This window comes from Eublepharis macularius, chromosome 9 (assembly GCF_028583425.1).
Source record: "Eublepharis macularius isolate TG4126 chromosome 9, MPM_Emac_v1.0, whole genome shotgun sequence".
Taxonomy (NCBI): Eukaryota; Metazoa; Chordata; class Lepidosauria; order Squamata; family Eublepharidae; genus Eublepharis; species Eublepharis macularius.
Window position 1 is genome coordinate 2317970 of NC_072798.1, and position 26883 is coordinate 2344852.

The 26883-nt window shown below is 51.7% G+C and overlaps 1 protein-coding gene across 2 annotated transcripts; it reads left to right on the plus strand.

The window, feature by feature from the left end:
- Window positions 1-128: 128 nt before the first annotated feature.
- Window positions 129-26883, plus strand: NCAPH2 (non-SMC condensin II complex subunit H2). Of its 2 annotated transcripts, none has more exons than XM_054989325.1 (20): window positions 129-280; window positions 3081-3182; window positions 4652-4707; window positions 6403-6484; window positions 7062-7133; window positions 7895-7974; window positions 8937-9091; window positions 9924-10019; window positions 11025-11149; window positions 11263-11334; window positions 13243-13309; window positions 13650-13757; window positions 14354-14407; window positions 17553-17629; window positions 19814-19934; window positions 21496-21558; window positions 23569-23624; window positions 24594-24695; window positions 24796-24945; window positions 25095-26883. In XM_054989325.1, exons 1-20 carry the CDS (start codon window positions 167-169, stop codon window positions 25257-25259), a joined length of 1917 nt encoding a protein of 638 aa, XP_054845300.1. In that variant the 5' UTR covers window positions 129-166; the 3' UTR covers window positions 25260-26883. The 2 variants fall into 2 exon arrangements, with proteins under 2 accessions (XP_054845300.1, XP_054845301.1); XM_054989326.1 differs by having other exon boundaries at window positions 11028-11149.

Below are 26883 nucleotides of genomic sequence, written 5' to 3' on the forward strand. Positions count from 1 at the left end.
AGGGCGCCCGGGGGGCGGGGCCGGGAGGCGCAGAGGGCAGGGGGCGGAGCCTGCAGTGCGCGTGCGCAGAGAGAGAGGCGTCGCCGCGGCGCGGGCTGATGGCGTCACCGGCCGGGCGGGCGGGAAAATCGAAATCCGTCCCGGGGCTGTCCCGGCCGCGGCGGCCATGGAGGACCCGGACCCGGACCCGCGCCTCCTGGCCTTCCTGCAGCCCATCCGCGACCTCACCAAGAACTGGGAGGTGGACGTGGCGGCCCAGCTGGGCGAGTACCTGGAGGAGGTGAGGCCGTCTCGGGCTCCGCGCAGCGCCCGGCCCCAAGTAGCCGTTTCCCCCCAGAGAACTCAGCCCCGGAGCCCGCGGATCAGTTGCGATTCCAGGAGACCTTCCGGGAGGTTGGCAACAGAGTTTACCGGCTCCGGGTTGGCAAATTCCTGGAGATCCTGACGGTGAAGCCTGGAGAGGGCGGAGGTTGGGGGAGGGAAGAGGGCCCCAGCAGGGTATGATGCTATAGTACGGTTGCCAGGTCCAGGTTGGGAAATTCCTGGAGATTTGGGGGGCAGAGCCTGATGAGGGTGGAGTTTAGGGAGGGGAGGAGCTTCAGTGGGGTATAATGCCATAGAAGGCATCTTGCAATGGAGCCATTTTCTCCCAGGAAGCTGATATCTGTGGCCTGGAGATGAGCTGTAATTCCAGGAGATCTCCAGCCACCACCTGGAGGCCGGCAAGCCTATGCTATAGAGTCCACCCTCCAAAGCAGCCATTTTTTCCAGGGAAAGTGATCTGGATGGCCTGGAGATCTCCAGCTACTGCCTGGCAACCCCGTTGGCCACTCTAGCATGGCTAAAGGGACAGGTTAGAGGTTTATCCAATTATGCACGGGGCAGAGAGCAGAAAGAGAGAGACTTTTTCTCCCTCTCTTGAAACAATAGAACTGGACGGCACCCAAGGAAGCTGATGGGCAAGAGATTCAGGATAATAACTGTGCTTACGTGCTGCTTTTCTAGGCAGATTGGCACCCCCATCAGAGTAGTGAACCAAATCAGTGTGATCATCATCCCCACAATTCATCTGGGGCTGAGAGGAGGGGCTCGCCCAAGGCCCCTCCTGCTCATGGCAGGAGTGGGATTCAAACCAGCAGAGTGCTGATTCACAATCTAACCACTTAACCACTATGCTACAGCAGCTCACATAACACTGTACACTGTACTCATATGCCGCTCTTCTAGACAGATCCGTAGACAGAGGTGAAGCCTGGAGAGGGCAGAGAAGAGGGCCTCAGCAGGGCATGATGTTATAGCAGGGTTTGCACGCGCACATGTGGTCCCAGGGGCACCACCTCCTGCCAAGAGTTTCCCCCTGTGCTGGCAACCCGCTGAGTTCCACCTCCTCTTTTCCCAGGAAAAAAGCCCTGGTAAGGTGTGGAATTTGCTGCTGGAGGACAGTGATGGCCACGGGCATAAATGGCTTTAAATAGAGGTTGAACAGATTCATCGATGGCTACTAGCCAAGGTGACTAAAGGGAACTTCCATAGTCAGAGGCAGCAAACCTCTGAACCCCAGAGCCGGGTGGCCACATCAGGGGAAGGCCTTGGCCTCTATGCCCAGTTGTAGGCCCTCCGGGGAATCTGGTCAACCGCTGAGTGAGACAGGATACCGGACCAGATGAACCACTAGTCTGATCCAGCAGGGCTCTTCCTCTGCTCTCAGGGGAGGCTCCTCTGGGACTAGAGCAGGAGGCAGCGAGCCGTTTGGCCTGGCAGGAGGCTTGTTAACTCTTTTTTTTTTTTTAGCATTTGGTAACTCTCATGATTTGTCTTTATTTGCATTGTGAGATGTGATTTTTTAATATGGCCGGGGACCTCAAAAGCTACAAGTGACCTGGACCTCTGTATGGGCCTGGGCTCCCTTGACATCCTGGTCTCTTTCTTCCCAGCCCACCTCCTCTCCCCTGGTATCCTGGTTAAATGCTGATTGGCTGATAGTACCTTAGGGTGGCTTCACAGATGGCTTAATAATCACACCTATGGACTGCTTCTCAGTGGCGCTTTTATTGATCTGGAGGGAGATCTCTAGCAGGGGGCGTCAAAGCCAGACCATGAAACCTTTATTAATTAAAATGCTGAGGAGATACAGTTGTGCTCCAGAGGGCAAAGGCTTGTTCTCTGCCGCTCTGGAAGACAAGATTCGGTGTCGTGTATGCCAGCATCCATGCCATTTTTGTGACATATGCCATTATTGTGTTCTGCAGGCATCCATGCCATTGTTGTATTCTGCATTTTATACTGAGAGTGATATAAGCATCCATGCCATCATTGTGTTGTGCATCTTACGCTACATCTTAAACTCATACTGCTAGAATGCCAAAGTACAATACTGTATCTTATGCATTTTGTAAAATTCATCTGAAGGTGTCTAGATTGCTAATACTAATTTCTAGAGGAGCAAGTGGCCTCTTTCTTATCTCTAAGAAATATGCGCTTTCTGAGTGGCTTTGGGCCGGAGCTGCAGCTGTGTACTGAAATGTATCTTTTCACAGGAGGGAATGATTCCACTCTGTCTTCTGTCTAGACTAAACTGCTTTGTTCCCATGTAACTTTTTTGGTTTCGCGCCTGAATGCAAAGGGGCGGGAAAACGTTCCCCTATATCAGTGGTCCTATTGTTTGACTAATTACTTCTGCCAACTTCTACCTATGAGTGCATAGTAGATCTCTAAATAAAGTTTCTTCAACCAATGCACCTGTTTGCTCGCTGTGAGGGACTGCCAGGGACTGACACCCTAGGACTGACATTCGGCTGAATGGGCTGAAATTACAGGCGGGTCCATTTTAGATTAACTATAGCAGAAACTCCCTAACACTAAGCAGTTTGACAATGGAACTGTGGGAATGGTGGACTCTCCCTTGTCACCGGTTTCCAAGTAGAAGCTGGGCAGCTACCTGTCAGTTATAATCCAGTTTGGATTTCCTGTATTCAGTAGAGGGCTGGACTAGATGGTCTGTAAGTTCTTTCCAGTTCTAGGACTCCATGACTTGGCATTGTGCCCCTCACTGCTCCACCCCTATCCCTTTTACTCTGCAGCTGGAGCAGATACGCATTTCGTTCGATGGCGGCAAAACCACCATGAACTTCAGTGAGGCAGCACTGCTGATCCAAGGCTCAGCCTGCATCTACAGTAAGAAGGTGAGGAGGCTGTCTGGAGAAAGCTGGGGCAGGGCAGGGGCAGAAGAAGGGCAGCGCCACAAAAAAAGCCAGTCAGAGGCTGGTTTGAGGATTGCTGTCACACACTGGAACTCTGGTGCTCTGTAATTTCTTTCTTGTCCACCATGAAGACCAGGGTTATGCAGAGGCAGGCAATGGCAAACCACCTCTGCTCATCCCTTGCCTTGAAAACCCTGTGGGCTTACCATAAGCTGGCTGAGCTGTTGATGGCTCTTTCCACCATACAACATCTTCAAAAATATATGCAACTTAAATGTAAATAATTTGGGTAACAATATACTGTAATCTTTCTAATAGAATACATTATTGAGGCCACTGTTTTCAGTCTTATACAGTTTAACAAATATGCTGGTAGGCATGCTTATTGAGACTGTTTAAGAGTGTTTCTGCCCAAATAATATGCTTACTACAGAATTTTTTTCTACCTTCAGCTTTTATTTTTTGCTACTTCTCAGATGGCAGACATTAAGAGTGCAATCCTAAAGACACTTTCCTGGGAGTAAGCCCCATTGAATAGACTTGAGTAGGATTCTGAGTAGACCTGGTTAGGATTGCTCTCTAAGACACATATGCTATGGTAGAGGATGGTACAGCCATTAGCAACTGTATCTCAAGTACTGGATATAGTGGCAGTTTTTCATATAGAGAACAAACATGATTAAAAATTTAATTGCCATAAATATGCCAAATAGTACAGTGTTATATGCAAATTAAATTATCAGCGATGATGCATTTTATGTTATTAAATCAGTAAAAGAAGTTTAGGTTTGATAGGAATGCGAGTACTGCATTTCCCCCCAATGTTTCCATTCCGCCCCCCCGCCCCCCGGGAAAAAACCGAAGAAAATGCTTTTCCTCCCAGAGGTTTGAAATTTCTGAAAATGGTGCTGTCAGGATTCTTACAAATCGGTCAGAAAAACGTTGCATCACTTGTTTATATGCCGATTTCCACTTGTAGCTGTGTAATTGTAGCATTACTTTGTGGCATGCTTACAGTGCAGTCCTAAGCAGAGTAACTCTGCTTAGGATCACACTGTTAGTTGTGCGAAACCTTTTGTCCCTGTCCGTATACAAGGAGTTTCCTTGTCCAGAAATGACACCTGGGGTTGACTTAGCTCTCCAGAGTGGTGAAGAGTGGCTCTTCCCAGCTCATGTGCCTCAGGTCACGTTTATCAGAGATGCTGAGCAGTGGATCCAAGACCCCATGCGTGTTGATCAAATCTCTGATGCAAAGCTGTAAAGAGTCGTGGGCAGTCCTTGACCCTGCCAGAAAATGTGCTTGGGCGGACGTTGGAAACATGTCTCGTTTGGATCCCATAAACAGATACTTCACTTCAGTGGGATGTGTGCAGCTGGTGTTCCTTGTGGGCTGTGTCCTTCAGGATCATTGCTCTTTCCAGCTCCTGATTTTGCAGCGTTTTCTTTCTCAGGTGGAGTACCTCTACTCTTTGGTTTATCAGGCGCTCGACTTAATCTCCAATAAGAAGTGAGTGAAGCCTTTTCTTTAGTGTGGGGGTGGGGAGGGACTGACCCTGAGCCTGCTGGAGCTCTTTCACCCTTTCCCCAGGAGAGCCCACCTCTCTCTGGGGGACCTGTTGCTCTGCTTGCTTCACTTTATTCTTTTGTAAATTATAAATGGGTACATACACTATACAGTGATCAAAAATAAAGTAATAGTGAAAAGTCAACAGTCAATGTAATGATAACTTTCAAAGTCCAGCCGTGTTGTGACAATTCTCCGGCGTTGTTAAGTAGTAGCAAGCTTCACAGCTGGAGAGAATTAAGCCGTGAAGACATCCATTGCCTTGCTAACTGGTAGCGTTGTCAAGGAGGAAGTAAGTGGCAATGAGTGCGAGCCGGCAAATTTCTTCTTCGCTCGTTTCAGACCAACATATCTTTCCTCAGGCCACAATATCTTTGCTCTGAAGGGTCTACTGGGATCTCCCAACTTCCTATAGCTTCTTTTAGCAGTTCTCTTCTTCCTAGCTCAGGTTGTATGCCATGCTCACTCCCCTTCAGGCTTCCTCCTCTGCTTTATTCAGCAGTGTTAGAATGGCGAACCAATAATATCCTGAAATTGTAGGGTGGGCGGGGGGAATCACCTCACTCTCCACCCTGACTGCCTCTCCCTTCTGTCCCTTCCTTCTAATCCAGACTTTCAAGCTTCTCTGAGAGGGTGCAGAAAATTGAGAGGGTGCAGAGGAGAGCGACGGGAATGATCAGGGGTCTGGAGACCGAGCCCTACGAGGAAAGGCTGAGGGCCTTGGGAATGTTTAGTTTGGAGAAGAGGAGGTTGAGGGGGGACATGATTGCTCTCTTTAACTATCTGAAAGGCTGTCATTTGGAGGAGGGCAAGGAGCTGTTCCAGTTGGCAGCAGAGGGTAGGACCCGAAGCAACGGGCTTAAATTGCATGCACAAAGGTACCGGCTGGATATTAGGAAAAACTTTTTCACGGTCAGAGTAGTTCAAAAGTGGAATCAGGTGCGTAGGGAGGTGGTGAGCTCCCCCTCACTGGCAGTTTTCGAGAAGAGGCTGGATGAATATTTGTCGGGGATGCTTTAGGCTGATCCTGCACTGGGCAGGGGGTTGGACTAGATGGTCTCTGTAGGGACCCTTCCAACTCTTCTGGGATTCTGTGAATTAGAGAGGGAGAGATCCTGAAAGTCATACACGTTTAAATCAGAACTTTGATCAATTGCTTTGCTGTTTCGGGGGTGTACAACCCAGTCCTGTGTGTGTGTTTACTTGGAAGCAAGGTGCTTAAAACTTTGATCCAACTAATTCAGTTCTCCTTCTTACCACTTTTCTCTGCACTTTAGTTGTGCACAGCTGACTGCCCATCTCTGTTAAAGCTTTTTTTAACTCCAGCCTTCGATGTGCTTTCTCGAAGGCTAGAAGTTCCCATTTGAGTTGTGCAAATCCTGAGGATTGGTTGACTAATTTTATCGGTGACTAGCCCTCCCTCTGATCTTGTTCCCTTTAGAGGTCTGTTTACTTCCTTCAGAAAGCTTATTGCTGTCAATGTATTTATACCCATTGTTTTATGCTCACTGTGACCTGCTCTGAGCCCACTTGCCCAGAGGGCAGGCTAAAAATCTAACCAAATACATAAATAAATACATAAATAAGTCTTTTTAAAAATGACGTTTGTCTCTCTTTCCACTCTGCCCCTTCGTTTAGGCGGGAGAAGCTGCCAACATCTGTGGGAGAAGATGGGGTAGACGCAGATGTCAGCACCGGGCCAGCATCGGAAGAGGAAAAGGTGAGACTCAGGGAAGGAGGGAGGGGGGGGTTGCCTTTTTGCCCTTTAATGCAGGCGAAGTAGAGCACGTGGAGTTTCACTGCTGCAGCGTTTTGCTATCCAGACAGACCCTGTGTGAAACTGGGTTGGCAGTCCAATGTCATGTTGACTTTATTCTCGGTCCAGATGTAAGCCACCTTAAGCGACTTGGGTGGGAAGGGAGCATAGAAACTCCCTAGCAGGCACATAACTTCCTCAAGTATTTTTCTATACCATGAGAACTAGGAGCTTGGCTTTAATTTGTACACACGTGTGTGTGTGTGTTAGAAAGGTTAATAGGCTATTTCCAGCTGCAGATATCTACAGGAAAAAGCCAAGAGATTGCTGTGTTCTCTAGTGTTCTAGTGCTGTTTTAACACAATGACCTGCCTTGGGCCCTGGGAATGAGGTAGGCTGGAAATGTAAATGCATTCCAAGGGAAGGACGCTGGCTTCCCCAGCTGCTTCCTACGTAGTTTTGGAACGATGCTCTTCTTGCCTACCGAGGCAGGAAGGAGGTTCCCCTTTATCCTTGTCAGAATCTCTCTTTCTCTCTGCAGTTCCTGTCTCTGGATGACATTCAAGAGAGCAGCAGAGCAAGCATGGACTTGAGGGATAACCACCGGCACAGCGTGAGTGATTTCTGCTCCAGCCAGCCCTCCCCGTTAGCTGCTGCTCTCATGGGGGATTTCTGAGCTGAATGGCAGACGAGGGGGCAGGGATTTGGAGGGGGGTGCTTACTGACCCCCCCCCCCCCAGGTCCAAGCATCAAGACTCAGGTGGCACAAGATTTGGGGGGCGGGGGGGGTAAGGCTCATGCAAGCTGGCGTTTCCCCTGGGCTTTTAGGTGCTGAACCAGCCAGTCTAGCGTGTGTCTAGAAAGGAACATACTTTGTCTCCGTTCAGCTTTGTCAGTGATTTTTTTAGAACTTGGTTGAGCCGTTCCTCGGACAGAGGAACACATCGCTGAGCCCTTCCAGAAGGCCTCTCCCCAGGTCCAGAAGACGACGCAACAGGACTCTTCTTGTGGTTTTAACTTTCACAAATCCTCTTGCAGAATAATTTCATTTTCACTCTGGATCTTTTCTTCTTTTCAAAGATTGATTTGCTTGCCTCCTTTTTGTAGCGAGGATGGTGATCCGTCTGATTTTGCTCTTTCCTGGACTTCTCTCCAGCTTTCCCACTTGCAGCTTGCCGATCCCTTTGCTGACGGCAGCAACAGCCCACAAGAGAAACAGGAACCCTTCTGTGGCCTAAGTGGAAGCCACGGCGAGGTTTTCCTGTGGGCTTTTGGCTGCTCTCGAGCTGGGGACAGCCAGGTCTGCAGCTGGACGGATGCATTTGCTTCTCTTCTTCCCCACAGCCCTGCGCTTCTTGTCATTTGTCTTTCCAGGCAGTCAGTGTCGTCCCCTTGACTCCAATGGCCCTGGTTCCCCCAGAGGAAGCAGAAAAGAAGGGCAATCCCCTGTTTAGGTAAGCCCTTCTTCCTGGGCTGGCAAGACACTTTGACGGGGGAAAGGGGTTATCATAATTTCCAGTCCTTCCCTCTTGATTCACTGAGCCTATATCTGTCAAAGGGGCTGTATTGAAGATTAACTTCATTATCTCCTGTTTCCCCTGCCCCATTTTATGATTCCCCAAAGGTGGAATTTCTGTTTTATGTACCTGAAAATACCTGTTTTTTTAAGTAAAAGTTTTATATAATTAAAAACAAACCTAAAAAACTACAAGTACACATATACAAATATATACATATACTAATAAGACAAACAAAAACAACTAATCAACATACAAAAACATACATAAGGCAGAAAAAAACAACAAAAACAATCTAAACTAAAAGGTTTCCAATTTTCTCCAAAATAAATATTTGTATCATGTCAAATCTACACTTTCTCTAGGTAATAATTAAAAGCTCTCTTTTTTCTAATGTCAAAATCCCTTAATCCATAAATCCGCAAATCATTGTTACCTATTTCATATAAATAGTCGATGAGGGGATTCCATTCATCAACAAACGAACTTACTGACGTTTTTCTAATCAGTGAAGTAAGCTGTTTGTTTTCTACTAGATGAACAGGAAAGCATGTCCTACCAACTCTCCCTATTTGTATTCCAAGCTAAGAAAATTGACTTCAGTTGCTTGAGAAAACAATAATAAAGATTCCTTTTTTAAGATAACATGTGTGCACGTGTGTGCCCATGCGCATATAGAATATTAAGATTTTATTTGTACATCATTTTGGCTGATGTGTGCATGATAAATGTAGAAACGTGGATTGGGGCATTAGGTTTTTGCCTTTTACTGATGACATTTTATTCCTTAAACAATAACATTTTCTGAGTGTTTCTCACCCCACTTCTCCGAGGCTTTCTTACGAGACTGAGGAGGTTGCCATGTTTCCCTGGCTTACCTACGGTATGTTTCCTTGCAGCCGGAAAGGGGAGATCTTGGCGAGCCGGAAGGACTTCTGCATGAACACATGCACCCCTCATGCCAACGGCGCCTTCATGGTGGAGCTGGCAGGACTCTCACCCACACAGTGCCCACCTGGGAGGAATGACGAATGGGACGGTGGCAACTCCGTGGGTATGGATGGCGCATGGTGCTTACAGCCATCAGAGGCAGCCTCAGTCATCGCTGAAAGCCAGCTCATGGAGGGTGGGGCTGAGCGTGCGTGAATCAGGGCAGTGCTTCCGAGGAGACCGGCTGGAGCACATCAAAGTGGGCCTCTCCAGCCCAGCCTCTTGTTTCTGACGGTGGGCAGCCAGGAGCCTCTGGGAAGCCCACTGGCAGGGCAGGGCAGCAGCAGCGGCTGCCTCTTGACAAGCAGCCTGGAATGTGAGCTGGAAATGGGTTGGTGCAAATGCCCAGCTGAGGTTTATAAAAACTGCTGGTCCACATAAAACATGCAGTTGACGGCGTTCATCTGTACTCCCCGGTCCAGCGGTGCCACCTGGAATGGATGGGAAAGGACTCCTCAAGAGGGGGGCATGCTTTGGCCAGCCTCTGTGCAGCACTCCCTCAACACGCCAGGCCTTAAGACAGTTCCCAGACTCCACTCCTTCTGTCCTGAGTCTCAGGCAGGGTGGCAGACAGTCTCTGAGCCCTGGGCAAAGCTTGGGAGTTGATGTGCCCACATGCTTTTGTAGACCTGCAATGAAATGGTGGTTGATCCAGCCACTGAGCTAGGCAATTTCGTTGCAGCGCACATGGCCTATGCAGTCTCTTCTGATTGTGGCACCCATAGGGCCCCTTGCCCACAATGGCCTTCTATTCCACTTCCTCATTGACTCGGATGAGTCAGGTTGCAGAGCTCTGTGGGACCTCCAAACTCGCTGCATTTACTGGCGTCGAAACGGCAGTGAGGGTGTGTGTGAATGTCGAGCGCCACTCATGCCCCTCTTGTTCCCTGCTGTAGGAGCCCAGCGTCTTGCCCCAGCGGCTGTTTCTGCCCCCATGGAGATCAGTGGGTGTGAGATGCCAGTTCTTGCCCTGAACTTCTCTGGGGAAGGAGGTGAGTAGTGCCGGCAGTCTCTCTCTTGCTGGAGGGGAACAGACCACGCAGAGATGTAGGATTTCCAGACATTTGAAGCCATGGGGGGAAACCCTCTTTTAGGTAGTATTGGAAAAATTGAAGTATATGCAATGTGTGTGTGTGTTACGTGCCATCAAGTTGCCTCCAATCTATGGCGACCCTATGAAGTAAAGGTAAAGGTAGTCCCCCTGTGCAAGCGCCGAGTCATTACTGACCCATGGGGGGGATGTTGCATCACGACGTTTTCTTGGCAGACTTTTGTTATGGGGTGGTTTCCCAAAGACCTTCAGAATATCTTATCATTAAAAGACTTGCTCAGATCCTGCAAACTGGAGGACGTGGCTTCTTTTATTGAGTCAAGCCGTCTCGTTTTAGGTCTTCCTCTTTTCCTAGCATTCCAGAGAATCTTGCCTTCTCATGATGTGACCAAAGTACGATAGCCTCCGTTTTGTCATTTTAGTTTTGAGGGAGAATTCAGTCTTGGTTTGATCTAGTACCCGTTTATTTGTCTTTTTGGCTCTTCATGGTACTGCAAAACTCTCCTCCAGCCCCACATTTCAAATGAATCCATTTTCTTCCTGTCAGCTTTCTTCATTGTCCAGCTTTCACATCTATGCATAGCAATGGAGAATAACCATAGTTTGAATTATCTTGATCTTGGTTCCCAGAGAGAGACATCTTTACCTTTAAGGTTCTTCTCTTGCTCCCTCACAGCCGCTCTTCCGAGTCTCAGTCTTCTTGATTTTTTAAAAAAATTATTTTAATTAACAATTAACATTACAACCTTAAAACTACATCAAACAAATCAACTAATGCACATAATATACATAATAAATGTATTTTGCCAATAATAGAACACTGTTGGGCTGAAATGTGCAGCTGAAGTAGGCCAGTGCAAACAGGAGAGGGAGGCTTCCCCCCCCCCCGAGTTGATGGCTGCAGGGCTGGACAGTATTTTTGCTCTGCTCCCCCCTCCCTCAAAAGCAGACGCAGCAGAACCCGCGTGCGATGACGACGATGACAGAGGCGTCGGCGACTTCTTGCTGGATGACTCGCATGGAGGCCCAGATGCTCCTGCAACGGCCGTGGAACACGCTCTGCCCCATGCGGTATTTGGGGTGGGGCGATGCATGCAAGATAAATTTGGACTCTTTGTTCCCAGTAGGGATTCTGTCAGGGTCCCGTGGGGGGTCCCTGACAGCTCTGACCCTCTGTCTTCCAGAGTGTCCCCCAAAGGAAAGGATACATGTTGCGGGAGAGACCTCCGGCCCCAGAGGCCAATGCCCCTGTAAAGGTAAGGATGGGGGGGGTGCAGCGCCCCCCTGACGGAAAAGCATTAGTCTTTTGACAAGCAATGCCTGCAGCCAGCTCTCTCCCTCCCTCTCTGAAAACAAAGTCTGAGATACTTTAAACTGGGTTTTCAAAATAAGATTGCAGTTATCACAAGCGTCTAATTTTCTGCATATATCAGGGTGAAAATAGGCCACACGGTCGGACATATCTACGCTTCACAAATATTATTAAGCCTTAATTAAGCACTTTTCAACCTGTTTGTCTCATGAAGTCTGAGCTGTGTTGGAGTATGATCCTTTTGTCTCATGCTGGCATGAATGCTGTGATCCCCTGTTTTGAAATAGTAAAGAGTCCAGTAGCACCTTTAAGACTAACCAACTTTATTGCAGCATAAGCTTTCGAGAACCACAGCTCTCTTTGTCAGATGTGTTGTCAGCTGTGGTTCTCAAAAGCGATTGCGATTGCAGACTAACACAGCTAACTCCTGGATCTGTTTTGAAGTGAGTGATTGTCCCCGTTCCTTAGTTGGCCCAAACCTAAGAGCTCCTTCTCAAAATTTTGGAATGGGATGAAGGAGAGAAAAGACTGGCTATTCTTTGCTAGAGAGACAGAGATGCTGCATTGGCTCAGCCTCAGGGTACCCTCTTGTCTCCTCTCATTTTGGTCCCCTCCCACCTTGTAGTGTTAAGTTGGTCCCTTAACATAAGACCATCCCTGCTGGGTTGGACCAGAGAGCCACCTTGTCCAGCGAGCCACCTTGTTTCTCACAGCGGCCAGCCTATTCCTCTGGAGAGGCACGAAACAGGGCATGGAGGCCTTACCCTGATGCTGCCTCCTAAAGCTGGTGTTGATTGGCTTTGAGAGAGTCAAAGTATCACTTCTCACATTGGGCAGTTAACTCGATTGCCACTTGCATAGATGATATGGAAAAAAGTCTGGATGTATTTTTCTAAAGGAAGGAACAACCAGTGTCTGTTAGTCATCTTAGTAGAACCTTCCTCTTCAGGGGCAGTCTATCTCTGCTTTCCGTGTGCCAAGAACAAATTGAGAATGCCTGCTGTGCTTGTTAGCTTACGTTGGCCAGAAGGACCTTTGGCCCAATCCAGCATTGGCCATTCTTCCATGTTCATGCCAAGGCCCGCTTTCTTCGCTCGCTTTTAGGTCCACCTTTTCGATCCTGGCTCCCACCTGGTGGAACTCTCTGTCTGCCGACACACAGGCCTGCCAAGACCTTCTGTATTTTTGGCGGGCCTACAAGACGGAGATGTTCCACCAGGCATATGGTTGAGGCCCCTCCTATGTTATCTGGTGAGCCTCCCTTTCAGTCTCCTGTTGAGAGGGGGCCATAAATGTCACCTTGGCCTCTATATGAACAAACTTGAGCCTGCCCCCCCCCCCCCCCGTATTAGAGGCAAGGGATTGCTGTTGGTGAAGACCGCCACCTTGGTGACGGTGCTCTGTAATTTTATGATTGACTGTTTTTAATGCTGATTTTAAATTGTAATTTTTGCTTGATGTAACCTGCCCTGAGCCCGTTGGTGGGGAGGGCGGGATATAAATCAAATAAAATATAAACATCGGTGGTCCTTCATGCTTTGGCATCAGAAAACCGCTCTCTGTGCTGCACTTTGTCCTGTCCTCACTCAGCTGCCTGGAGAGAGACGAGAGCTGATGTCCCCATACTGTGTGTATGTTTGACCTGAAGCTCTCAGGATTGCGTTGCTTTCACCTTTTACATCTCGCTAAATAAAATCAGCTTGCATGGCATGGAGAATTGGCATTATGGTTTGCTTATTCATTTTGCTCTCTGGGCGGATCAGGCGTCTCTTAGACATGGCAAAGAGGTCTCTGTTTCTTGCTAATCCAGCATCATGCCAAAGCCCTGCTGGTGCTTCTGTTTCTTTGCCAGGAGACGCTGGACCCCTGGCACAGCCTGGACCCCTTCAGCTCCTCAGATGAGAAGCCCCTGAAGAAAGGTATTTTGAGAGGGGGGGGCTGCTGCTGGGATGCCCTTCCCAACCTCGTTTAGATCCCCACAAAACGTAAGCCAAAACAAGTCATCTGACTGGCCGAATAAAATGCAAGTGCGGTACAGGAAGTTCACCTGGTTCAGCTTCCTGTCTACAGTGGTGGCAGCCCAAGATGCATTGTCGGAGCAAGGAACCGAGGACCCTCTCTGCAGGGGCGGAATATCGTTCCTGGCTTCCGTTTGCCATGGCGACGCCGAAGTGTGATGATGGGGGAAAGAATTGCCGAGTCTTTGAAGGGTGGTGAGGGGGGACCTCAGAAGCGTTTCTTCTTTCTCCCTCCCTCCAGGCAAGCCATTCACGGTGCCTCGAAGCCTGGATGACCTGCCGGGCACCAAACGGAAGAGGAGGATGTCTGGCAAACTGCAGGAATTCACCAAGTGGTTCTCGGCCACAGGTGAGTGCCGTGGCTCCTTGCCCCTCTTCCTGGAGCGCCTGCCGCTGAAATAGGGGTTGAAGGCTGGGCAGGATCCAGCCACACCAATGCAGGATTCAGCTCAGTTTTGTTAACCAAGTGGGGTCAATGGGGAAGGGCTGGGGAGCTTCTAACTGTGTTTGCAGCCAGTTTGGTGTAGTGATTAAGAGCGGCAGGACTCTAATCTGGAGAGCCGGGTTTGATTCCTCACTCCTCTGCCTGAAGCCAGCTGGGGGACCTGGGGCCAGTCACAGCTCTCTCAGAGCTCTCTCAGCCCCACCCACTTCACAGGGTGATTATTGTTGTGAGGATAATAGCAACACACTTTGTAAACCGCTCTGAGTGGGTATTAAGTTGTCCTGAAGGGCCGGATATAAATTGAATGTTGTTATTGTTAATGGCCCATAGGCCACAGAGTGCTATTCTTGAGGAGAAAGTGCCTCCATTCCCCTTAGATCGTTGGGTCTTAGAAGAGCCAGCAAGATGTCTGGGGCGGGGGAGAAGGGGAGACACTAAGCCAAGGCAGTCTCTGCTGGGGTTACCACCTCTTTCTAAGCACACTCTGTATGTCCCCTCAGAGCACAACAGAGCTGACAACCAGAGAAGCAAGAAGAAAGGCCCGACGTTTGCCGGTGAGTGGATATGGCTGGTGGGAGCAGGCGCGTGGGTGAGTGCAGGTGTGCCCCGGCAGTGTGTGTGGCTGGTGGAATCAGGCGCGTGGGTGCGTGCAGGTGTGCCCCGGCAGTGTGTGTGGCTGGTGGGAGCAGGCGCGTGGGTGCGTGCAAGTGTGCCCCGGCAGTGTGTGTGGCTGGTGGGAGCAGGCGCGTGGGTGCGTGCAAGTGTGCCCCGGCAGTGTGTGTGGCTGGTGGAATCAGGCGCGTGGGTGCGTGCAGGTGTGCCCCGGCAGTGTGTGTGGCTGGTGGAATCAGGCGCGTGGGTGAATGCAGGTGTGCCCCGGCAGTGTGTGTGGCTGGTGGGAGCAGGCGCGTGGGTGCGTGCAAGTGTGCCCCGGCAGTGTGTGTGGCTGGTGGGAGCAGGCGCGTGGGTGCGTGCAAGTGTGCCCCGGCAGTGTGTGTGGCTGGTGGAATCAGGCGCGTGGGTGCGTGCAGGTGTGCCCCGGCAGTGTGTGTGGCTGGTGGGAGCAGGCGCGTGGGTGCGTGCAAGTGTGCCCCGGCAGTGTGTGTGGCTGGTGGGAGCAGGCGCGTGGGTGCGTGCAAGTGTGCCCCGGCAGTGTGTGGCTGGTGGAATCAGGCGCGTGGGTGCGTGCAGGTGTGCCCCGGCAGTGTGTGTGGCTGGTGGGAGCAGGCGCGTGGGTGCGTGCAAGTGTGCCCCGGCAGTGTGTGTGGCTGGTGGGAGCAGGCGCGTGGGTGCGTGCAAGTGTGCCCCGGCAGTGTGTGTGGCTGGTGGAATCAGGCGCGTGGGTGCGTGCAGGTGTGCCCCGGCAGTGTGTGTGGCTGGTGGGAGCAGGCGCGTGGGTGCGTGCAAGTGTGCCCCGGCAGTGTGTGTGGCTGGTGGAATCAGGCGCGTGGGTGAATGCAGGTGTGCCCCGGCAGTGTGTGTGGCTGGTGGGAGCAGGCGCGTGGGTGCGTGCAAGTGTGCCCCGGCAGTGTGTGTGGCTGGTGGGAGCAGGCGCGTGGGTGCGTGCAAGTGTGCCCCGGCAGTGTGTGTGGCTGGTGGGAGCAGGCGCGTGGGTGCGTGCAAGTGTGCCCCGGCAGTGTGTGTGGCTGGTGGAATCAGGCACGTGGGTGCGTGCAGGTGTGCCCCGGCAGTGTGTGTGGCTGGTGGGAGCAGGTGCGTGGGTGCGTGCAAGTGTGCCCCGGCAGTGTGTGTGGCTGGTGGGAGCAGGCGCGTGGGTGCGTGCAAGTGTGCCCCGGCAGTGTGTGTGGCTGGTGGAATCAGGCGCGTGGGTGAATGCAGGTGTGCCCCGGCAGTGTGTGTGGCTGGTGGGAGCAGGCGCGTGGGTGCGTGCAAGTGTGCCCCGGCAGTGTGTGTGGCTGGTGGGAGCAGGCGCGTGGGTGCGTGCAAGTGTGCCCCGGCAGTGTGTGTGGCTGGTGGAATCAGGCGCGTGGGTGCGTGCAGGTGTGCCCCGGCAGTGTGTGTGGCTGGTGGGAGCAGGCGCGTGGGTGCGTGCAAGTGTGCCCCGGCAGTGTGTGTGGCTGGTGGAATCAGGCGCGTGGGTGAATGCAGGTGTGCCCCGGCAGTGTGTGTGGCTGGTGGGAGCAGGCGCGTGGGTGCGTGCAAGTGTGCCCCGGCAGTGTGTGTGGCTGGTGGGAGCAGGCGCGTGGGTGCGTGCAAGTGTGCCCCGGCAGTGTGTGGCTGGTGGAATCAGGCGCGTGGGTGCGTGCAGGTGTGCCCCGGCAGTGTGTGTGGCTGGTGGGAGCAGGCGCGTGGGTGCGTGCAAGTGTGCCCCGGCAGTGTGTGTGGCTGGTGGAATCAGGCGCGTGGGTGAGTGCAGGTGTGCCCCGGCAGTGTGTGTGGCTGGTGGAATCAGGCGCGTGGGTGCGTGCAGGTGTGCCCCGGCAGTGTGTGTGGCTGGTGGGAGCAGGCGCGTGGGTGCGTGCAAGTGTGCCCCGGCAGTGTGTGTGGCTGGTGGGAGCAGGCGCGTGGGTGCACCCATAGGAGTGGGTGGGGCTGGCTGGCTGCCTCCATTCTGGTCCTCCTCTTGACCGCTTATGGGCTCCTTTATTCAGGCAAGCATGGATTTGCAATCCTTGGGGTTGCTTCAGAGATCCCCACCCTTGTGCATGAGAGGAGGGCTCAGGTGGCCTTGGATCTGCTTCGATCCAAAGTGCCCTTGTAGCCTGTAGGTAGTTGACCGCTCTTTGAACCTGTTCGTGCCCACCTGCAGTGGCAGGAGCCCAGAGAGCCTGGCCTGTGCAGAATGCTGCTCCTCTCTTTACCGTGAACAAAATATTAGCAGCTGCACAGGTCAGGGCTGTGCTGCAGCCTTTATTGAGAGGACTTGCAAAATACCCGATCTGGACAGATGTGCGGGCCCGACAAAATTGCTGGGGGGGGGTTGGGGGTAGGGAATCAGAGTGCCGCTGAGGCCAGAATGGGTTGGGTTTAACACAAGAGCAGGCTGTGAGAGAGGATTTGGCAAAAAGAGGAAGGGGAAACTCCTGGAGAGCAGCCAGGCAGAAACCAGAGGGCTTTGCACGTTTTAAAAAGTGCCAAAGAAGGGAGATGCAGAGGTTTCCTTCCATCATTGTGATGTGTGAAGCCGCCAAAAGAGAGAAGCCAGAGGGGGCAGCGGCAGCAGCCGGGCGCTCCTGAGGGTTGTGATTGAGTAGACTGAATCAGAGAAACGCGAGGAAGTGGCAAGAGGTGGGCTCGGTCAGCAGCAGGAGGCTGGCGGGTGGAGCGCGCTTGAGGGTCTACGCTGGTCCCAGGGTGGATCTGAGAATACATTCAGCATCACAGCTGCGCTCTGCACAAGTCAAGCGTGCTTGGCCTGTGTCCCCCACCTGGGAGACACATGCTGGGCCGCAGGGGATTCTAGCGAGAAAAGGACTGAAGCGCCCTACAGATGGACAACAACGACAAACAGCAGCAACCAGCTGTCGCAACAGGCCTTGTGATCTAAGTGCACAAACGACGAGCTGGTCACTCGGGAGAAACCATCTCCCCACCTGTGACAGGGAAGGAGAAAAGGAGTTCCCTGTAGAGAGTACAGTGAGTCACAGGTGTCGTAGGCCTGGAAAAAATCATTTGAGCTTTGGTTAATAGAGCACAGGGGTGACCTGATCCTTAGGCGGCTTTTTTGATTCTGAACAGATCTGGAAATCCTGTACTGGAGGCACGTGAAGGAACGCCTGGCCGCCCAGAGGAAGTTGCACAGGCGGATGTTAGAGGTGTGTATGTTGTGGGAGGGTGCAGCTCGGAGGCCCTTCCTTTCCTGGCAGAGCTGTCCCTGGAAGTGCAGAAAACTGGTGCGCATGGGAGAAGGGGGTGCAGTGATCCAGGCCCTGTGCGTGGCTTCTGGGCATCCTCTTTGCCTTGAGGTTTGCAGGAGCCCAAGGCGGATGAGATGCTGTCAGCTGTTAATAGTGCAAATCACAGACAAGGAGCGGACTGTCCTGGATGGGGCTGCACGCCACCGGGAGGAGCAGCTTCGCAGTCTCAGCGCAGTGTGAGCTCTGGGCCTGCAGTCTCCTCTGTGCCACCATCGACCCTTTGCCCAGGTTCGGTGGGTGGTGCCCCCTGTACCTTTTCTTGACGAACATGATCTGGCCATGCTTGCCTGTGTTCTGAACGCTTCCAGACTGTACTGTTTCACTGCTGCTCTATGTGGGGCTGACTCGGAAGAGGGTTCGGAAGCTTCGATTGGTCCCAAAGGCAGCAGCAGCAGCAGCTGGAGTATTGGCTGGGCGCAAGAACGTAGTTAAGAACGTAGTTTATGGGTATTGACGTAACTATGTTGGCTGTCGACACCCTGGCACAAACCAAAGGGTGTTTATTGCTTATAAAGCCCTAACTAATATGGAGCTGAAGTTTTTGAAGGCCCTTTCAGTCCTACGCGTACCTGCCTGCCAACTGAAATCACCTAGGAAGACCCTTCTCTGTGAGCCCCCAGTCTCAGCGGCAGGTGGGTAGCTGCCAGGGGCAGAGAGCAGTAAAGCAGTCTGTCCTCCATCAAATGCCTTCTGGAACTTCCTCTTATCCTGCATGCCTTCTTGAATGCGGCAAGTGAAGGGGCCCACTGCATCCTCTCGGGGAGGCAGAGAACCGAGTTTGATTCCCCACTCCTCCACTTGGTCAGCTGGGTGACCTTGGCTTGACCCAAGGTCTGACTTCGGGTCAAACCACAGCGAATTCACATAACCTGACTCTTGCTAAGTGGACCACCTCAGGTGTGGGTGCCACCAGGAGAAGGCCGCCTGCAAAGCACAACTGGCTCACAGGAGCGTATCAGGAGACGCGTTTGTGAGTCCCAGGAAGTGAAGGGCTTTGAAAGAGATAACCATTACTTTGAATTGGGCCTGGAAGCAGATTAATAGCAGACTTTGTAAACCCACTTTGTGAGTGGGTGTTAAGTCATTCTGAAGGCCAATATATAAATCGAATGTTGTTGTTATTATTCAAATTACACGCAACACAATAGATAAAGATCACGTTATCGAGGAGGAGGAGGAGGAGGGTGAAGCTGAGAGCGCTCCAAGAAGTTGTGACTGGCCCAAGGTCACCCAGCTGGCCGAGTGGAGGAGTGGGGAATGAAACCTGGCTTACCAGATTAGAGTCCTGCCGGTCTTAACCACTGCACTAAACTGGCTCTAGCAACAGCCCTGACCTACTTATCCATGAACAAGGCGAGGTCCAAGATCACCTCCTGACTCTTAACTTGATTTAAGAGAGAAAGCTTAAGCTAGGATTGCCAGTCCCCCACTGGAGGCAGGGGATCCCCTGCTCCCACCCTGTCTCCGCTTACCTGGCCAGCGGAGGAGGGGAACATGCCTCCTGAGGTACACTCCTGGGCGGTGCGGTGCACTCCCATGCACCGCAGCTGCCCGATTCAGCCCCCTGTGGAGCGTGGGAGCACTCCCAGGGCAGCACATGGCCTGTGTGATGTCATCGTGCAGGCTGGGAGACCACGCAAGAGAGACATCAAAAAGTAGGTGCCAGGCCTCCTACCTCCTGCCCGTGGAGGGAGGTGGGGGGACCTGGCAACACTAGCTTAAGCCCATCTAGATCTAGTAGACTGATACCAGCTAAGTACTCTGACCTCTACCAGCACTCTTTCTGTCTTGTCTGGGTTAAGTTTCAGTTTGTTTACCTTCCACCTTTTGGCCACAGCCTCAAGATACTGACCTGGGACCTTCAGAGCAGCTTCTGGAGGCTTAGATGGGTGAAAACCTGCTCTCAAGTCCCCAAGAGCCCTTGCCCTCAGTTTGGCCTGGAGCTGAGCAGAGAGCTTTGGTAGTTAGTAAAATGCATCATGTGTCAAAGGCTGTCTGGAGGGCATCTTAGAAAGCTCGGCTGTGCGTGAGAAGTTTTGACCCAGGGGTGGTGGCAGAGCAGCCTGCTTTTCTCTTCCCCAGCGAGGGTTACTGCTGGCCCCAGCGCAGGAGGAGCTGCCCCTTGAAGAGGAAGAGGCTGACCCACCAGAGGAGGAGCGAGACGATGGCGCCCTGGATAACGCCATGGACGATGGAGGAGAAGGTACTTCCCCTGCGCTGGCTGAATCCTTAGCCGAGGTGCAAGCCTCTCTCGGGCCACTTCCTTCTCCAGGCTAAATGGGGAGTTCTGGCGCCTCCATTTGCACAGAAAGCTCTCCCGTTAAATCAGAACGTCTCTTCTCCTTACTCCTACCTACCTACCTACCTACTTCTCCATTAGTTTGCTGCCGTCTGCCCCAGTAAAAGAAATGGCTGCTCCTAAGTGATCTCCCCCACCCCATTTCCCAGCCCCATTTCTAAGCAGCCCTTTCCCCCCCATACACACACGCACTTTTTCCTTTTCAACTTCTGTTTTAAGCCATGAAGAATTTTAAAATTTGTCCACATGTAAATATCTTGGTACATACCAAATGATGAGTGTCCCCCCCCCATGCTATGACCCTGCTCTCCAGAGGGGCCTGAGCACCTCTTGCTTGTATGTCCACCTCCCCTCTCCTGCCCCACTTTTGTGGGATCTTGCCAGCCTCGCTCACTCCTCTTCAGGCCCGTCATGTTAGCTGAGCATTCATGGAACCACTGCAGTTCAAAGCATATAAGCCAAAACCAGTTTATTTCAGAGAGTGAGATGTCCACAGTTACAGGACGTCTATTAGCACGAAGTGATGGGTGCAATTCGAAACTCTGCTTCTGACTCTACTGACTGAACCTTAAAGGCCTGGAAAATTACCAGGCAAAGAAGTCTCATCCCCAAACTCACATCTGGAACTGGGAGAGTTTCAAAAGAACCGGAATGGAAAGGAATCCCCCAGGATGGGTAGCTAGACACTCGCTCCTTGTAGAAAAGGCCTCTTTTTTCCAAAGGAGTTAGCCGTGTTAGTCTGTGCTTGCAAAACAGTAAAGAGCCCAGTAGCACCTTTAAGACTAACCAACTTTATTATAGCATAAGCTTTCGAGAACCACAGCTCTCTTCGTCAGACGCAGCGATGCATCTGGCGAAGAGAGCTGTGGTTCTCAAAAGCTGACGATGCATCTGACCAAGAGAGCTGTGGTTCTTGAAAGCTTATGCTATAATAAAGTTGGTTAGTCTTAAAGGTGCTACTGGACTCTTTGCTCTTTTTTCCAGTGGACGCTTTAGGAGCAGAATTGCGCTCGGAGGCAGCGTGCCCATGTGCACCAGTTGCTGAGGGGACGAGGAAGAGAGGGGACGCTTTTGGACTTTGTGCCCCTGTTAGTATCCCATTGGGGCCACCACAAGAAAATGCAGTGCTGGACAACATGGGCCCAAATTGGCCCGATCCAGCAGGATTCTTCTGGTGCTCAAGTAGATCAGAAGGAATAACTGTCGGGGCAGAAATGATCGGTACCCAAGTTGGCAAATCGGTCTATAACCCTCCTCAGGTGGGCAAGATCATAGGCTGTGTTTGAGGAAAAAATGTGTGTGTGAGAGAGAGAGACCGACCCTGGGACGGGGGATTGCTTTTTTTCTATTTCCATGGCAATCCTTGGGGAGGTTTCGTTTACGCGCAGTCAGTGTATTCAGAAGCATTCCCAAAGCCGCGGGGTTTCTTGCTTGTGCCTTTACAGAACTCTTTCTCCCTCCATAGATGATTTTCTGGAACAGCCCGATATTCCACCACTAGAAGCCACAGAGGAGGCGGCGCCAGAGGGTAATGGCCACCCACTAGAGCACGAGGCCGGCTTACGGTGGGCTGGAAGGCAGCACCACCGACCATCGGGCGGGGTGGGGGTGGGGGTGGGGGAACAGCTTCCCTTTATGCTGTGAAGCTGCCGATACTGTGGGTCAGGCATGGTGCCTCGAGGATCATCAGCTTCTTTATGGGGGGGTGGGGGGTGGAGGAGAATGCCCTCAAGTCAGAGCTGGCTGACAGTGACCCCTGTTGGGGTTCCCATGGCAACAGACTAACAGAGGTGGTTTGCCATGGCCTGCCTCTGCAACCCTGGCCTTCGTTGGAGGTCTCCCATCCAATTACTAGCCAAGGCTGACCCTGCTTAGCTTCCACGACTTAACGAGACTGGGCTTGCCTGGGCTATCCAGGTCAGGGACCAGAGCAAACAAAGCACAACAAACAAACCCACAAAATACCGAGTCAGCAGTGCTGGGTGACGAGGAGGAGGGGGGCCCTGCACGTGCTCTGTGCTGCCTGTGGTGCTTCCCCCATGCTGATGGCAGAGGCAGAGCTGGCCGTGGGGGGAGGCCCCGCCGCTGGCCGAACAGAACAGAGAGATCCAGCATGAGGCGAGCCTCATTGGTGTGATGGCTTAGAAGCGAAAACTATTTCTTTATTTAAAATATTTTTGTCCTGCCTTACCATCCAATTAGGCAGTGAACAGTTAGAAAATATTAAAATCAATTTTAAAAATGACATAGCTCTAGAACTACAATTAAAAGCATCAACAGGAAAGACGGTCAATAAGGGAACACCCAGGGCTTTTTTCCAGGCGGAACACCGTGGAACAGCATTCCGGCACCTCTCCCTGCAGCCCAAGACTTCCTGTGGGCCAGAGGAAGCCGGGGAAGCCCCAAACAGGCTTTAAACTTCAGCTGAGAGGAGGGGGATTCCCCCCCTTCCAGCTGAAACCTGCCTCCCTCCCTTTCTATGTCTTTCCTTCTTTCCCTTCCTCCCTCTCTCTTCCCTTCCTTCCATTTCTCTCCCTTTCTCTTTTCCATGTCTTTCCTTCTTTCCCTTCCTTCCTTCCTGTTCTTTCCACATCTTTCCATTTTTCTTTCCCTCCCTTCCTCTTTCCTTCTTTCCACATCTTTCCATTTTCCCCCCTTCCTCCCTTCCTTTTTCCTTCTTTCCGTGTCTTTCCTTTCTTTCCCTTCCTTTCTCTCTCCTTCTTTCCACATCTTTCCATTTTTCTTTCTTTCCCTCCCTCCCTTTTTCCTTCTTTCCATGTCTTTCCTTCTTTCCCTTCCTTTCTCTTTTTCTCTTCTTTCCATATCTTTCTTTCCTTCCTTTTTCCTTCTTTCCATGTCTTTCCTTCTTTCTTTCCCTTCCTCTCTCTTTCTCCCGGGGGGGTGAGGTGTGTGTGTGTGGCCGCACTGTGCGCAATGACGTGACTTCCTAGAAGTGACGTCATCGCATGGCCCTGGGAGTGCGCGCAAGTATAGTGACAGGGGCGTCAGCTCCTGCCGGGAGTCGCCCCGGGTGAGAGTTCCCCCAGAAAAACAGCCCTGGGAACGCCAAATAAAACCGAGAGGCCTTCTCTTTCTGAGGGAAGCTGTCTCTGTGGAGGCAATTCCACAGGTTTGGTGCCACAATCGAGAAGGCCTTTCTTGGGTTGCTGCCTGCCTAGGCTCAAGTGATGGGGGGTCTTGAAACAGACCACTCGACAATGACAGTAGCCATTGGGCAAGTTCTCGTGGGTGCAGGCAGCCATTACTATGTGCTGGTCCCAAGCCACAGAGCGTTTTAAAGGTCACCGTCAGCACCTTGAACTGAACCCTGAAGCCAGTGGAGATGCCGTGAGGCTGCAGTTGTGCAGTCCCTACGATCCACTCCGGTTAAAAATGGTGTGTGCTGGTGGAGAGACCAAATATCATGTGTAGACACATCACCTCCCACAGCCAGTGAGTTGAACGTGGTACAATGGATGTGCAGCTTTGCAGATGTAGCCATTTCCTGAGGCCTTTCGATTTCTGCTTTCGCTTGCAGGTCTCCACGAACCCCCTGACTGCCTCAGTTATGAGGAACTGGTACGGAAGAACGTGGTATGTGTCCTGCCCCGGTAATGTCCTCCTACCATACGGCAAATGGTCATACACAAAGAGCCACCAAAATTATGTGCCACAAGTGTCCCCATATACTGCTTTTAAAAACCACTCCAGTATGGGCAGATTGCTCTAAAAGTCAACCACAGGGTGGTCAATCAACAGCTCTTAATCATGACCGATTAAATGAACCCTCTATCGTACTTTGGTCACATCATGAGAAGACTCTGGAAAAGTCAATAATGTTGGGAAAAGTGGAAGGCTGTAGGAAAAGAGGAAGATCTAAAAGGAGATGGCTTGGCTCAATAAAAGAAGCCACGTCCTCCAGTTTGCAGGATCTGAGCAAGTCTGTTAACGATAGGACGTTTTGGAGGTCTTTCATTCATAGGGTCGCCATGGGTCGGAGACGACTTGATGGCACATCACACACACAAATGAACCCTCCTTATGCTGAGGCAGGTGCTGAGGGACAAGGGTTTGCAGAAAGTGGCACCTGGAATTTGTTGGCTAAATGTTTGCTACTGCTGCTCTTTTGCTTTGTAAATTGAATCTTAGTTCCTGCCTCATGGTGGACTTCTAGTTTTATTTTATGGCTGGAGTCAGTAAAACACTTGAGTCAACAAATTTATAAGGCTGAATTATAAAATCTTGAGTATAAAATCTTGATTATAAGTAATTAAGGAGAGGGAGAGGAGTAATATTCTGTAGTTTAGATGAGCTGTTACACATCTTTTTTTTTACTGTCTTTTTACTTTTTCTTTTTGAATAACATTTTTAAATTAAAAAACCAAACCAACCCTGGGTCAGCAAAGGGTGAGATAGGGGAGAGCTCCGCTCTGAGCAGCCGCCTTGTTTTGGGTCTCCTGAGCTGCCACTGTGCCCTGTTTGGGGGGGAAGAGACAGGCGGAACGGAGTTCAGGACCGGACTTCCTCAACCCCTGACGTCTAAGTCTGCTCTCCCTTCCCCAGGAGCTGTTCCTTGCCCATTCCAAAAAGTATGCTCGAGACACGATGCTCTCGCGGCGCTTCCAGGACTGGGAGGAGAAGATGCGGCCGCAGCTGGAGGAGCAGGTGAGGGGCCAGGGCTACGGATGCGATGGCGTGAGCAGACCAGAGAAGGCAGAGCGGGGTGGTGGTGGTGGTGGTCTCACCTCCTTCCTTCTCTCTGCAGGAAGCGCACGAAGCCTTCGACATCCACCGCTACGGGGACCGCTTGGTGTCCCGCCTGGGCCAGGTGGGCGAGTGGCGCTCCTTTGCCAGCCTGGTGGCTGGGCAGCCGGCCTTCGAGGTCTGCCGCTGCCTGCTGGCCTCCCTGCAGCTTGTGAGTATAACCGTCAAGGGCAAGGTGTGCCACGGACTGCACGGAGGTGCCACCGGCCCCTCCCAGGTCATCCCACCCCTTCACCCCCCACCGTCGAGCTCAGGTGCTGGTAACTTCGCTAGCCTCGAGTTTTTTTCTCTCTCCTTCAGGCCAACGACTACACCGTGGAAGTCTCCCAGCAGCCTGGCCTCGAGGAAGCGGTGGACACCATGGGCTTGCGCCTGCTGAGCCGGGAAAAGGCCCACGAGCGCTTCAAGACGTACTTGGCCCCCTCCCTTGCCCAGCCGGGACCTCTCTCCTCCCCACCTGTGTGATCATCTATCTCCTCTTTGTGCAGTTCCTCCAGCCTTGGTCCCACCCTTCCTGCCGCTCCCAGGAGCATCTGGCCCAGCTCCTCGTTGCCAATTTGCTTTGCCGCAATAAACTCCTTGTGTATTGGGTGTGTCATTGCTGGGCCCTTTGGAGTCTTAGGCCCCTCCTCCTCCGAGAGGGGGTGCAGCTCAGCAGTCCCCCGGCCCTCTCCATGCAGGCCCAGGGACCAGTGCTCTGCCTGCCCTCCGGCCAGAAGGGCTGTGGCTGTGGATCGCCTGCCTCGGCATCGCTAAACACCCAGCTTGAGTGCTGCGCGGCCAGTCCTGTGGTGGAGGAGGGAAAGGAAGGCCGGGGCATCGCCTGTCTCCAAAGAAGATGCTTTTGCGTGTAATTAGTTCCTTTCAGCACGGCGGCTTGTTCGCATTTACTGATAGGATCCAGACGAAGCCTCCCTGCCGCCGAATGCAGCTTCCCTGCCTCTCTCCTTCCCATGAAATTCTGTCCTGGAAGATGTGGGACTCTGAGGAATAGCCGGAACCGGGAGGAGGGGTTGCATTGGCAAGGGGGGGGATTGGTGGAAATTGCCAGTTCAGTCGGGATCCCGGGGTACCCTTAAAGGATCCTCTGAGCCCCACAGTGGTGCTCACAGAGGAAAGGGGCTCCTGTTAACTGCATGTGCTTCCCTCTCCGTCAGCATTTCTTTCCCTCTTTTATACTTCAAAATTACACACACACCAACAGGAGGATGCCTGTTCTGCCTCTTCATGAGTCACTGATCTATTTATCCCTTGAGCTGCCTCCCCCAGGGCGTGGCACTGAGGTAGCAATGCGTTACAGTGCCTGGAGAAGGGCGCTCTGACTCTCAAAAGCTGGCCCTCTGAAAATCCGATTGGTCTCTAAGGGGCCACTGGATTCAAATCCTAATTTCTGGATGCACGCGCACATTGCGCAAAAGGGGACACAGCGAGAGGCAGGAGCCTGGGAAAACACGAAAGGGATTTTCCCCCATTGCTCTGCTGATGAATTTGGGGGAGTGCTGGGAAAAGACTCTTACAAAGTATTTTCTCCTTTAGAATGAGTGAGATTCTGCTTAAGGCAAGGTTTTTCAAAATATATCACCTAAGAAGTCTTTTGAGTTTTTCCCCATAAAAAAACTGGGAAATCTTAGGAACCCCTGGAATGGGGGGGGGAACCCCCCCCTTTTTTTAGTATGAATAAAATGCAAGACAAGGTTTTACTCAAAAGATGCAGTATGAAAATTTTTATGTAAGACAATCTACATCATTAGAAAATAATTCCTATGTATATTTGATAAATACAACATTTTCAGTCATTTTTTGTTCAAATATGCTCTGTTTAATAATACATTATTAAAGAGCGCAGAGTTTTCAGTGTCAAACTTTATAACTCCGTATCCCATTATGTTGGTAGTCCTACCTACTGTAACTTTGAGTGTTTCTGCCCACATAATATACTTTAAGACAGAATTCATTTTCTATCTTCAACTTTTATTTTTTTTCTCCTACTTCTCAGATGGCAGAAATTAAGGTAAATGGGGCTCTGCAGGGCTTTTTTTTCTGGGGGAAAAGTGGTGGAACTCAGTGGGCTGCCAGCAGAGGGGGCAAC